The 14,225-nt window shown below is 47.2% G+C and overlaps 1 protein-coding gene across 2 annotated transcripts; it reads right to left on the bottom strand.

Moving 5' to 3' along the window:
- Positions 1-2,794: 2,794 nt before the first annotated feature.
- SERPINA10 (serpin family A member 10) lies at positions 2,795-14,017 on the bottom strand. Of its 2 annotated transcripts, none has more exons than XM_015459326.3 (5): positions 13,959-14,017; positions 10,221-10,995; positions 8,120-8,393; positions 5,745-5,895; positions 2,795-3,907 (listed from the first exon to the last, which is right to left on the bottom strand). In XM_015459326.3, exons 2-5 carry the CDS (start codon positions 10,960-10,962, stop codon positions 3,716-3,718), a joined length of 1,359 nt encoding a protein of 452 aa, XP_015314812.1. In that variant the 5' UTR covers positions 10,963-10,995; positions 13,959-14,017; the 3' UTR covers positions 2,795-3,715.
- Between the last annotated feature and the right edge of the window lie 208 nt (positions 14,018-14,225).

A 14,225-nucleotide genomic window follows, 5' to 3' on the forward strand; every position in this document is an offset into this window, starting at 1 on the left:
TATGCGTGTGTGGTTACTTTTTATAATGTGAAATAATGAATAATGAATTTACTCAAAATAAAACATAGGTTAATGAGATACCTGTGTTTGTGAAAACAGTTTTAAATATTTTCTGAAGTTTTTATTCTGTAATTAAAGACAGTTTATTTTTAAGTAATGAACAAGAAAAGGGCACAGACATCAACTAAAATCACCCAGGGGCAGCTACTCAGTATGAGGCTTTCATGGTGTTTGTTTTCCCCCTTTCCTTACCTATCGCCTCTTTTTTGGCTATTTTTAGTGATGCTTAATATCTTTCATTGAAGGACCATCAGGTAAATGGAATTGTTCAACCATTCATTTTGTCAGTAGTTAAACATTGATTAGGTATGAGAAGCTTGATAATACTGGTTAGTTCATACATTCTTTGTGGATTTCACTTAACCATGTTAGTGATGTCTCCTACTAACATCACTAATGTGGAACCGAGTACATTATGATCTAGGAGAGAGCATCGGGGGTACATAATGGATGTCAAAGCAGCATCAGTTTTTCTAGCACTTTGGTTCATAGCATTGACTCTGTTACTTTAAATAAAATGCAGAATTTTAGTTTATTTGTTCAATAAGTTTGGCAGAGTTTAGACCTTTTCTTCAGCATGCATGCAGGAGAAGAAGAAAGTGATTTGACAGAGAAGTCACTAAGGCTTATTTTGCTCAGAAATTTACAGAAGTCAGCTGCAGTCTTATCTTAGGCACTAAATTATCAATTAAGACAGTCAATCAAAGTTATGTTTAGAGGTTTTCTTTTTTTCCAAGAGAACATGATAATTTCTAAAATTGTTGAAATATTTGTTAAAAATATACTTCCAAGGACAGATATATAGAGCAAAAAACCAGTTGGTGACATTTATGAATATCCATATGTACCTCAGTTTCCACTGGAAAAAATGATTGATACTCTTGTAAAAAGTTCTCAGTCTAACACCTTATTAAATAGTTCCTTTAAACCAGTTGTGTGACAAAGACACATCTCTAACTGTAGCTGCAGAGAAATAGAGACATCTCTGTTAATTATGGAAACTTGCAGTTTTAAGGATAGGTCTAGAATGTCACTAATCAGCATTATAAGCAAAAAAACAGACCTGTAGAATCAATCTTACTGGCAGAAATAGAGCTAAAAAGATTTTACTTAATAGAGAAGAGCATATAGAGCTTTGTTCCCATAACCTCATCACGGTTAAAAATCATTTCTGTTACTTGACTTCCTGGGCTTTATAAAGATGCCTTATTCTGGAAGAGTGGGTCCATTTTACCTACAGTCAGCGGCATATGTGAAATAATTTGAATTGAAATAGAACAGTCTCTTCAGCTTGACTAGGTTTATACCATGAAGATAAAATGAATTCAGTTAATTCAATAATCTGATCTCAGCTGTGGCATGTGTGTTAGGAAGTGAGTATGAGTGTGTATGTGTCTGTGTAGGAACAGTTTTTAAAATCTGACCCTTAAATATAGTGAAGTGTTGTTAGAATATTCAGAATTTTCCCCTTCGGTTGACACTGATTTTTTTTGTAAGATCAGTTACATTTTTCCTTGATCTGCATTTTTTCACCATGCATACATATTTAGAAAATCTAGTATCCTTGGAGCTTCTTAAGCATATGTGAGGAAATACTAATTTCTTTATAGAGAATAGGGCCATTTTCTGCCTTAAAGAGTAATGCGTTAGATATCATTGCCCCGTGTCATCATCGTTTTGTGCAAATATATGAAGAGAAGGCAAGAGTTTGAGTATATGTTCTATGAATCCTTTGATAATAATGAACCTTTTTATCACCGGGTTTGGCCATATTTATCTCAGAGGGTATTGTGTTCTCTAAACACGGTTTATTTCAGAGGGTGTTGTGGCTTTCTTCTCTAGATTTCATTTCTAAAAAACACGAATAATTTGACTGAGCCCTCTTTTATTTCTCTTTCTGCTATTTTTCTACAAATGAACCTCATTAATTGAATAGTAACAAGTCGCTTAAAGATGTCGACTGAAGTCAGTCCTCTATTTTTGTTTCTTTCTAGGCTCTAGAGTTGCCTGGGTCACCGGTGTCAGTTAGTGCGTGTGGAGGGCATACAGGAGTGAACTGATATCCAGGTTTTAGAAGGATAAAGAGTCAGTCTCTAGACTGTGGCTTATTATTATTATCTATTCACATTAGGTACTATTCACATAAATCTGTCAGTTGTAATAAGAGGAATAACTAATACAGCAAATTTAAGTATATTTAAATTGGCTAGCAAACAGATAAAAATCCAGTTAGGTGGTTAGTCAACCTAGTTGACATTCCAAAAATAGTTAACTTTACTCCTGAGTCTCTGAATTTACTCCTAAAATATTTTCTTATCTCTATAACAGAAGACAAGACGGGCTCAGAAGCTGTTTTGTTATCTTTCTTTGACCCTTGGGACAAAGTCCATGCTTACATTCTATTTAATCACAATGGGTAATAGACGTGAACACACGCCGCCTGTTGAACTGCACCCCATGAGATGCTTTAGACAGAAAGAAGAAAGAGTGGGATGGGCTCCGGGCCTGCAGTCAGGAGTGGCAGGGCCCTGACTCTGCCACTGATGCACTGGTTTTTCTTCCTCTGAGATGCCCTGTATGATTTCTCCATTAGATGCTGTAGGCATAGGACATCAGGCCCACAGTGCCTTCAGGGACCCATGAAGATGTCTTATTTCTTGCTCTAAGTTAAGTCCCATGCTTTGTATTAGTATAAAGACAGATATAACCCAGAATATATTCACCTTTATACAAATACAGTCATAAAATACTTTTATTATACACACATATATGTGTGTATATATATATGTATATACACATGTGTGTGTGTGTGTGTGTATAAAATGGAAGAAGGAATCCACAAAGGTGAAAGGGCCGGGGGCCCATGAAAGCCTTGCATGCATCCGTGTGTGCTCAGTCGCTGAGTTGTGTTCGACTCTTTGTGACCCTATGGACTGTGGCCCACCAGGCTCCTCTGGGGATTCTCCAGGCAAGAATACTGGAGTGGGTTGCCATGCCTTCCTTCAGGGGATCTTCCCAACCCAGGGATCAAACTCGAGTCTCTTAGTAACTCTTGCATTGGCAGGTGGGTTCTTTACCACTAGCACTAGCTGGGAAGCCCCATGAAAGCCTTACTGTGGCCCTTTCTCCACTTTCCCGGTTCTTGGCTTTGTATAATAGAATTAAGAGGTTGAACTGGAAGATCTGTAGCTCAGTTAATGGCTTCATGGAGTAGACAAAGCCACATGGCAGCAGATGCTGTGGTCAGGCCTGACTACAGCTATTTTTTTCTAATTTTAGTTGCCAAGAAATTATTCTATAGTAGGTTAAAATAAAACACTCATTCGCAGCAGGGAGCAGTAAAGGGAGTGAAGCGCATGACCCATGGAGAATTCGTACTTGCCTTCCCAAAGACTTCATCTTGAAATAGAGTTCTGCGAGTCCAGATACCAAGATGGTTTCAGTTAATAACATAGGCTCTTAGAAACAGGCTTAAAATACCAGCCAGCTCATACAAACATCTCCTTAAAATAAGCTTGAATTTCACATGCAGATCTAAGAATGGCTCGAATTAGCACTTGGGAACAAGGGGGACACCAGTGCCAATGTCCCGTGTGGATTCAGACACCTCAGATCCAGCATCGCTGTGGCTCCAAGGACTCACGCGTGCTGTGGATCACAGGAGGGTCGGATCCACCACCCGGCCCAGAAACAGCACGGTTCTGGAGGTTTCTTCATAGATGATGAAGAGAAACGGCCGGTCCACTTTGACGATGGGAGGCATGTAATAAGCAGTGATTTCTAATAGGGTTCCTGCCATTGCCTCTGTACCTTCTTCATCCACCTCAATCGTGGCTCTTTGTAAAACCTAGGAAAGGAAATATGTGGAAGACCATTTGTGTGCTCATGGAGATGAGGGGATTCACTGACTCCCTGAACACTTTTGTTATGGTCCTTACCCACGGGGCTGTGCTCTCGGGATGTACTGGTATAGAGCTCATCTGCAGAGAGGAATGGTCTGTGGTTGCCCTAGCAACTGCCGCAGAAGCACCTCAAACAGCCGCAGGAGGTACCAGGAACCCGATTGTGAAATTCATTCTGGCCAAGGACCAGGGGACTCTGTGGCTGGCCATTTCACACACACGTGGATCAAATCAACAAATACTGAGCATGCACTTTGTGCTACTGATTTTTAAAAATATTTATTCATTTGGCTGTACCGGGTCTTAGCTATGGCATGCAAACCCTTAGTTGCAGCATGTGGAATCTAGTTCCCTGAGCAGGGATTGAACCCAGGCCCCCTGCATTGGGAGTGTGGAGTCTAAACCAGTGGACCATCAGGGAAGTCTCTGTGTTACTGATTTTTGAACTGAGCTGATATTCCTCCTGGAAGGTTTTCAAGCTGTCTGGAACCCCTGAGAACTTTGACCTTCTTTCTGGCAGGCAGAGGGTGGGAGGGAGGTGGGGCAGGAATGTGGTTATTCTTCTGTAGCGGTTTCCTAGAACCTGGCACCACTCTAAGGTGTCCCCTGAGCAAGCCTCTGGGTCCCTGAAGTCTTTCTGAACTCAGGTGGCCTGGATATAGGCCACCTGTCCTGTTCGTGAGGCCCTTTTGTCCAAGAACCACATGTGATGTGAGTAATGGACCTGTATAATTATTCTAAAAGAAGATAATGAAAACAATACCTAGACATTCTCTTAAGTTCCTGGAGTGAAAATTCCCTTCCTGGAGTAAACAAAGGGAAAATATCAATAATTTAGAATTCAAGCTCTAAAACCAAAACACGTTTCTTCAGTCTTTCATGTGTTTATAGCAGAAATGCATGTGTTGGATGCTATAGAGGCAGAACTAGGGACAAAGAATGTAAGTCGGGGGAATTACAGGTCAAAATATATATATGAATAAAACTCAAAAACAGTTTTTGCCATTTGTGGATTGAGCTGCTTTTCAAATAAGTTCCTTGTCACTGCAAACATTACAAAACAAAACTGGAAGATTGTTTTGTAGGGATATATCAGAGGGGGTTTTCACAAGAGGCAGGAAGTTAGGCAGATAACCTCTGGGGTTTTCTTCCCTCTCCAAAGCAGTGGACTTCACTGGCAGTCAAGTGGTTAAGATGACCCTTCCACTGCAGGGAGTATGGGTTCAATTCATGGTCAGGAAACGAAGATCCCACATGCTGCAGAGTGCAGCCCCTCCACCCACCCAAATAAATGAATAAAACCGTAAGGTGGTGCAGTTTCATGGAATTCTAAGTGAACCTGTGAACCAGTTCCATTTTGGGGTAAATTTCTCCTTAAGCACTGATAAAGAAGAGAGGGAGTGCTACATAAACATGTTTTAATAAAGTAGCTCCAGTTCTTCAAACATCCAGCTTGGGTGCTGTTTCAAGTCTTTGGGAATTTTAATCTAGTTTTCTACTACAAGGCTTCCCTTGTGGCTCAGCTGGTGAAGAATCCGCCTACAGTGCAGGAGACCTGGGTTCCATCCCTGGGTTGGGAACATCCCCTGGAGAAGGGAAAGGCTACTCACTCCAGTATTCTGGCCTGGAGAATTCCATGGACTGTATATTCCATGGGGTCGCAAACAGCTGGACAGGACTGAGTGACTTTCACTTTTCTACTACAACTTGGCCTTTTATCGACATTCAGTGGGATGGAAAAATACCTGTTCCCTTGGACTCCCCTGAAAGGGCCTGACTTACCTTGGAAACTTTCAGATTTCTTTCAGTAACCATGAGATCACTTAGGTCAGCCCAGGGTAAGAAGATTTTTTGGACTCCCATCTGTTTAAGCAGCTCGTGCATCTTGTACTTCTGGTCTAACTTGAACTTTGGAAAGAAAACTTCCATTTTTCTGTGGTACAAGTACATATAATGGTGAACCGTAGACAAAAACCTTAGATTCTGAACACTAAAAACATCACTTCACCTTCCTCCAAGATTATTCCTAGTAACAAGTCTCCTTCAGTTGAGTGTAGCTCATTCTGCTCTTTTGTAATGGTCTGACTCAGAGAAGAGAGTTCTGACTTATCAAATATGTATTACTTCTGCTTCAGGAAACCAGTTTTATTTCCCGGTCAATGACTCACATTCTCTTTAGGGAAAGATGCCATACTTTGTATCCATTTCCCCCTGTCTTAAAAACAACCCAACCAAATACCTCCTGCCATGAATCCTGCAGACTCCTGGAGGATGGCTGTTTTCAGTCCCTATTCTGCAGACTCCCAGGATTCCAGGAGGAACTTGGGAGTCTGGGAATGGACAGGGGGAGGAGAGCAAAGGAAAATTTCAACCCCCTATTTATTTTCAGCCAGAGAAACTCTGATATTTATCTGTCTCTCTCTCTCTGCATATCTATCTAGCTATATTGGGTTGGCCAAAAAGCCCATTCAGGTCTTTTCTATGCCACCTATAAAGATGTACATTGGAGTTCTTACCCTTGTTTAGAAAGATGGGTTCTGTGGCTCAAAAATAAAAGGATGTGAACTACTGACTGGTACTAAGTGAGTCTTAAAGAAGTCCCAGTGTCTTCATCTGGATACCAATATGGATTTCACAGTTTTCTTCAGAGGAGTCAATGACATAACATGTGTTAAGCACCCAGAACGATGTCTGGTATAGAGTAGAGGCCCAGTGAATATTCATTTCCTTTTGCCCCCTCAACCCTTCTTTCTTCCTCTCTTGTAGAGCTGGGCAGGGCTCACACTGGAATGTAACTGAAGACATGACAGGTCTTGAAGACTGATATATAAATTGATTCGCCTAAACATTTGTTGAGGGCTTACTATGTTGAAGTCTTTTGCTAGGCTCTAAGGATTTGAAGAAGAGGAATGAAGATAAAATGAACACTGGGACCTTTAGCTGGATTTCCCTCTGTGTCAGATTCTAGAGTGACAGATTCAGGAGGCATAGCCTTGGCCTCCTTACTGGTACTGACTTCCTCGTACCCTGATGGGTATATTAATTTATTCCACAAGCTTTTGCAAGCCTGCCCTGTGCTCCCACCCCTGCTCTCTGTGCTCAGCCCCTTCCCCAGGTCATCACATTTGGTCTCATGTTTCCATTTTTGTGCTGCTGACTCCCCAGCCTGGACCTCGCCCTGCACACACCAGATCCAACTTTTGATACCCAGCTGTTGCCTTTTTTATATCCCCACCCGGGCTGTCTAATAGGTATTTCTGATCCAGCTCTTTCCAACTGAACTTTTGCACATACCCCTCAGCATGTTCGTCTCACAGTCTCCCTTTTCAGTATGTGGCAAATCTTTCCAGTTGCTAAGGCCAAAAACTTCATCTGTGACTCCCCCGTTTTTCTCTCACCCACATTCTAGTCCGTGGGCCAATCCTGTGACTTCCAGGTTCACAGATCCAGGACCCACTGCTCCTCCTTACCTCCACTGCCACTACCTGCCGAGCATCCTGATCTGGGTGCTTACACTGACCACGTGACTGGTCCCCTTGCTCTTCCCACATGGCCCCAGTGTCTTTTCTCAACAAGCGCAGATCATGTTGCTCCTCAGCTTGACTCCAGTGGCTTCCCATCTCTTTTGGAAAAAGCCCAAGTCTTTCCCAGGGCCTGTAATGTACAGTCGTGGGTGACAGCTACTGGTTCCCCTGCGACCTCATCTCCAAACTGCTACAGCCTCACTGGCCACCTCATTGTGCCTTGAACCCACCAAGCACACTCCTAACCCAGAACTTTCACACTTGTGCCTGTAACTCTTCTCTCTCCCAGGTCACCCTGACAGCCCTCCTTCATCTTAAGTGTTGGCTTACGTCTACCTTCTTGGCCTGGCCTTCCCTGGTGCCCACCGGCACCTGAGTAGAATGTGAGCTCCACGAGGAGGGCTAGCATCGTGCACGCATCACAATGCCTGACAAGTGGGAGAGCCTTGATAAGGACTGGCCGAGTGAGTAAGGAGCCACGTGCTGTGATAGACGCTGACAGTGGAAAACAGGACAAATGCAGCCCCTGCCATCAGGGAGCCCACCGTGGAGCAGGACAGGCACAGAATGAAATTGGGAGTGCCCACGGGGAAGGAGAGGCTGAGCTGGAGCAGGGCGACAGGAGAGCTGTACCTGGTTTTCATGTTCCTGAGCCACGTGTCCACCAGGTCTGTGGTCAAGTAGTCTTCAAGGGTGAGATGGTCACCTATCCTCTCCACGAGGACCACCAGCATGGAGGCATTTCCTCGGTAGGGCAGCTTGAGGACATGGCAATGAAACTTCTTATCAAAAGTGGAGGCAAACTTGCCTGACCTGTACATCATGGGCACCTTGACCTCCTTGTACTTGTCCAGGTAGAAAGTGTCCATTTCAGTAAGAGCAGGGTCAAAAGGGATCAGCCATTTCCCTGAACAGGTAAGAAAGAAACTCATTGTAGAAATGATCCTCCCCTAAAGCATCATTCTTGCCAAAGTAATAAAGGGCCAGGGTTCTGTCCCCCTTTCTGCCCAACGAGGACAGGTATCCTTACTGGATTTGTTTTGACCACAGCTCAGGCAGTCAGGAGGAAGGCATGGCAACCCACTCCTGTATTTTTGTCTGGAGAATCCCCATGGACAGAAGGGCAGGGGCCTATAGCCCATGTGGTTGCACAAAGTTGGACATGAGTAGAGCGACTTAGCATGCATGGATGCGGGCAGCCAGGATAAGTTTCCCAAAGATCAGCCTTTCCCAGGCTTCTTTCCAAACTGGCAAAAAATGAATCCAGATAATTCCCTCATTGTCCGGTGGTTCAGAATCCACCTTAAAATGCGGGGGACACAGGTTTGATCCCTGGTCCAGTGCAGGGGACACAGGAAGATCCCACATGCTGTGGGGCAACTAAGCCCGAGTGCCACAACTCTGGAGCGTGACAAAACAGAGACCTAACACAGCCAAAAATAAAGTGGTGAAAGTCGCTCAGTCGTGTCCGACTCTTTGCGACCCCTCGGACTAAACAGTCCGTGGAATTCTCCAGGCCAGAATACTGGAGTGGGTAGCCTTTCCCTTTTCCAGGGGATCTTCTCTACCTAGGATTGAATCAAGGTCTTCTGCATTGCTGGTGGATTCTTTACCAACTGAGCCACAAAGGAAGCCCATTAAACACACACACACACGAATCCACCCAAAGGCCTGCTGGAATCACACACTGAAGCAAGGAGATGTCTCCTAACCACCTGTGGCTCCTTCACTGTTCAGGACAAAACACAGGGTGAACAAAAGTCACTTATTCCAGATGATGCCCGAAGGACCCACTTCTGTCTATATTCACTTCCTTGTGGTTGGTTAGCTCCAACCTAGAGAAGACTGTGGGCCTGGCCACAGCCCTGTCTGCAGGAAGGGCTCTCTGACCACTCCTTTGGTGCACTCAATGTGCAAACAGAGGCCACTGGGGCAGAAATGATGACGTTCCCACCTATCCTGTGCTCACTGAGGCTCTGAGGGGAGGGGCGCCTTGTCAACAAGCAGCCACACAACCCAGAGGCCGCCACCAGCATGCAGGCACACAGCTCTACACACAGACATCTGTCCGGCCTGGCTCGATGAAAGTCCCCCTCCCAGACTTTGCAAGTCCCCTGGTGTCACCTTCCTGCTACAATGTGGCCATGCAAAGCCAGTGCTGCACGAGAAAGGCAGGATGGAAAGGACCTGGGGTGAACCCCTCATCTGAGTTCAGCTTCTGCCGTTTACCGTGTGACCTTGATCTAGCCAACCTCTCTGAGCCTCACTTCTCTATCGGAGGTGGGAGAGTCTGCATTTTCTATACTGAGAATCCAAGGAGAAGGGATTTTGTCACTTGCCCCAGGTCACAGAAGTAGAGGGTGAAGGAGCAAAGATGCAACCCTAAATATCTCAGATGATCTGCTTTAAAAACAAAACAAAACAAAAAAAAACCCCAGAAGTTTCCCCAGGTCAGAATGTCAGAGGAGAGTTGTATAGATATGCTTGGAAATCTAGCAGTAAGCCCTGCAGGCACGCGAGGGCCCCAGGGCAGGGGCATCAAATGGACACGTCGTCTGGCACTGTGCCCGGTACATCCTACCTGTTCAATGCATGTTTCAACCTGTTTGTGAAACCCGAGAACAACATGTTCCTAGGAAATCCCTTGGCATCAACCAGACACAGGCCCAGCAGGAAAGGAAGAGACAGGTGAAGAGACCCATGGCTCTGGAAGAGCAGAATGTTATCCAAGTACCTTTGAACAAGATGTAATCCACAAGAATTAATTTGGTGTCAGGATTAATCTCATCAAAGAGTTTGGGAAGTTTCCCCTGCGTCTCTTGGTTCATGTAATGATTTATGAGCCTTTTGGCCTGGGAAGTGTTGTGAAAATCCACAGTCACACACTCCATATCGAAATACCTCTTGGAGAGATTGAGGAAGGTCTCTCTGATGTCAAAGTCCTTGTGGATGAAGGCGAAACTCCCCTGGGCCAGGCCCAGCTCTGGATTATGGGAGAGGCTCTCTTGTAGCTGCTTGAAGAGGGCAGGCAGGCGTGGTGGTCGGGTCTGGTTCACCACGGGCCAGGTCTGGTTCCAGGCCTGCAAGAGGAGATCCTCCAGCTGGGCTCTGCTGTGCCCCCTGGCCCCCAGAGTCAAGGCAGCCATGGCCCAGGCCAGGCCGAGTGGGGAGAAGACCACGTTGCCATCATGCTTCAGGGAGATCTTACGTAGCAGGCTGAACCCCAAGTTGGAGGCCTCCCTGGAGAGCTGCTGCCCCTCGGCCAACAGCCAGGGGGAGTCTTCCTCCCTCTCCTCCTCCTCCTCTGGAGCCCACTGTCTCTCGCTGGTCTGGCTGGTCTTGTTTTGGGCCATGGGGGTCAACAGAGTCTCCAACCCCGCCTGGGCCTCTGGCGAGTGGGAAGCAAGGGTAGAACCGGGCACCAGCCATGCCTGGGCCAGGAGGCAGGCCAGCGGGAGGCTCAGCACCGCCCACATCAGGGCAGCGTGGAGGCCCGGTCAGCAGCAAGGCTTCCTTGGGAGAAAAGAAGGCAGAGATCGTCCTTAATGTCTGATGCCCACCTCCTCCCTGGGTCCTGGTACATCTCCTCCGGTCACCCTGCTTCTTTCCTGGGGGTCGGGGCTTATCTCCCAGAGGCAGGGCTGGGGAGACCCTGAGCAAGTAGGGTCACATTTGTCACCTGAGTCCGTGGGAGGGGAGGTGTCTTATTTCACGGAGAGAAATCTCCTCCAGTTTCCATCAGGGATCAGGCCCTCGGGCAGCTCCTGGTCTCCCCCAGCTGTCCTCACCCATCCCAGTTCCTCCCAGGGGAATGGCAGAAAGCCAAAAGGGGAAGGGATGCGAGGGGATGTGGTGTGGGTCCTGGGCCTCACTGGGTGTGGGTCACAGCAGCGCCAGGAGTCGGAAGGTCTTCCCAGAACTTTTACTGTCTGCTTGTTTTATTTGCCCTGGATCGCTAGGCAATACGGCAGCTTGTTCAAGCTGGGCTGTGGGGACTTGGACCTGGGGACGCCTTGGGTTGGGGACTTAGAGGGTCTGGGTGGCCATGGGGCAAGGATGAATGCTGAGTTTGCCTGATTCTGCAATAGACCCCGCTGTGCCTTCCCTACAGCACTGGCCCAGCCCTGGGGCCCAGTCACAGAGCTCCTCTCAGGACTTCCTGCCTTCACTCTCTCTGGAGCCCCCAGGATAGGAACAGATGATGAACCAATTCAAACCACTTGCCCGGGCTAAGCTCCGCTTGGACCATCTCACCTAACCCTCACCTGTGAAGTGCGTCCTCCCGCCCACCCGAAGGCTGCCTGTTCTAGCGGAGCCCAAGACCACTCCAGCTTGGGCAGTGGGTCTCCAAACCCCACACTCCCCACCACTGCCCCCTCTCTGGCCTCCCTCTCATCCTTGGGCACAGAGCCTAGCTCCTGATCACCTGTAGTTTCCATCTGAATAAACTCCCATGGGCACACGGGGCTCCTGGTGCTGACACCACCAGAGGCTGGCTGGGAAGGTCACTGAGATACACCCTCACTCTCTCCTGAAGCCACTGCCCCAGGAGGGCTTGGGTGGCGCAGGACCACTCAGCGCAGGGCACACAGGGCAAGGGAGGCCACAGGCCTCACAGAGTTTCCATCAGCAGAGACCCTTACTCTGAGCCAGGCCACCTGAAGCAAAATGTGCTGACGGGGTGAGGTTCCCCGGCCTCTTGTTGACGCAGAGGCCTGTGTCCTCACTGGGCTGGCTACAAGATGACCCCTGGCTCCGGGACTTAGCACATTGCTTTTGGCTTTTGCTAAACAGTGTCATAGGATCCAGGGCCTCGTCCTTTCCATAGCTTGAGTGGCATGACCTTACTCAGTGAAATACTCCTCTGTTTTCTGTGAGCATTTAGGAAGCTTTGCCCAATTCTAAGTGGCAAGCCTGCACTCTAAAGGTAACTCCAGCAATAAATGTGCTAGGTAAAGACCTGCTGGAGTGTGCCAAATGTACCCAGGTTCATGCCTTCATTAGATCACAGGCTTTAGCACCCCTTTGTAAACTAATCCCACAGCGATACTCTTAAATTCAGAGTAACTTCTGTCTGTGATGGTTTCCAGGTGGTGCTAGTAGTAAAGAATCTGCCTGCCAATGTAGGAGATGTTGGTTTGATTCCTGGGTTGTGAAGATACCCCTGAAGAAGGAGATGGCAGGGTGGGTTCTCACACATTCCCACTCATCTCAGTATTCATGATCAGCAGGAAGAAAGAAGATTTTCACATACCTTAGCAACAGCAAACTACCCACCACTTGGTTCCAACAAGAAATTGCCATAACTCTGAACTCTCATTCTCCTCCAATGAGCTTTTGTTCAAAGCAACCCTCCCCAGCTTCCTCCCAGAACCGAATAAAAGCCAGCCTGTCTTTGTCTCTTTGAGAATTGCCTCTGGTTTGCCAGTTTGTCCCGAATTGCAATTCCTCTGCTATTCCTGAACCTATTCATCTTCACTTCATTGTAATTGCCACTAATTTTGTTTAAGGGGCTTCCCTGGTGGCTCAGATGGTAAAGAATCTGCCTGCAATGTGGGAGACCCAGGTTCAATCCCTGGGTCAGGAAGATCCCCTGGAGAAGAAAATGGCTACTCACTCCAGTATTCTTGCCTAGAGAATCCCATGAATAGAGGAGCCTGGCGGGCTACAGTCCATGGGGTTGCAAAGAGTCCGACACGACTGAGTGACTAACACTTTCACTTTCTAAGGGGCTTCCTATGTGGCTCAGTGGTGAAGAATCCGCCTGCCAATGGAGGAGACATGGGTTCAATCCCTGCTCCGGGAAGATCCCGTATGCCATGGAGCAAAGCCCATGAGCCACAATCACTGAAACCTGCCCATCTGGAGCCCGTACTCCACAACGAGAAGCCACGGCAATGAGACGTCCATGGACTGCAAACTGGTTGCCACAACTGGAGAGAAGTCCGTGCAGTAATGAAGACCCAACACAGCCAAAAATAAATAAAATTAAAAGAAATTTTTTTTTGGTTTAAGGATGACACAGAGATGCAGCACTCTAAATAGAACCTGACTAGTAAGAAATTAACCACTCACTCACCACTTCTCAGCCTTGAATGTACCTGCAGCTGCAAACCCACTCCCAAATCTGGAAGCAGCAGGGACTCACTTGCTTGGGCAGACAGGTCTCTGGGAAGAAGGCCAGGGAGCTATGTGGGGCTTGCACGGAGTGTTGTGGGCATGATATCTCAAGCCTTCAAAGCCTCTTCCACTGGCCTCCTCTCTGTGGAGGAAGCCTCCTGTGTCTACAACAAGCCTCTTACCACCCCCACCTCCTTGCCCGCCCCATCCAGTCCAGGAATGAGGGCTCAGCACAGCCCAGGTTGCTACCCCCCTGCCCCGGGGAACCCACCCAGAGAGGACAGAAGGTCTTCTCTCCCTATCCTTCATTAGGCAGACACTGTGAAGCCTCCCTTTGGTCCACTGTTCTTACCAGTGAGTGGCCACCCAGTGCCTGGGAAGGTCCTTCATTCAGGGCAAAGACAGAAGGTTAGGGCTTGCAGCCGAAAGCCTGCAGTAAATATTTGCTATTCCAAAGTGTGATCCCCCTCGGGGGGCTGTTACTGATTAACATCCTGCTTGGAGATGGTGGCGTTTCTGGGAAAGCCTCGATGGAGAGAGAGGCTTCCCATAATCCCCTGCAATCCTGCACTCCTGACTCTTGGGCAATTCCTCCATGAGAGCATCTGCTTCTCAACCC

Source organism: Bos taurus, chromosome 21, assembly GCF_002263795.3.
Source record: "Bos taurus isolate L1 Dominette 01449 registration number 42190680 breed Hereford chromosome 21, ARS-UCD2.0, whole genome shotgun sequence".
Classification (NCBI taxonomy): Eukaryota; Metazoa; Chordata; class Mammalia; order Artiodactyla; family Bovidae; genus Bos; species Bos taurus.

What these genes read in the sequence shown, in the direction of transcription:
- SERPINA10 (XM_015459326.3), bottom strand. Translation starts at nt 10,962, where the DNA reads ATGTGGGCGGTGCTGAGCCTCCCGCTGGCCTGCCTCCTGGCCCAGGCA. An exon ending in GGATTACATCTTGTTCAAAG is followed by an intron (nt 8,394 to 10,220) that starts GTACTTGGATAA and finishes TTACCTGTTCAG; the next exon opens with GGAAATGGCTGATCCCTTTT. An exon ending in CTCAGGAACATGAAAACCAG is followed by an intron (nt 5,896 to 8,119) that starts GTACAGCTCTCC and finishes CTTGTACCACAG; the next exon opens with AAAAATGGAAGTTTTCTTTC.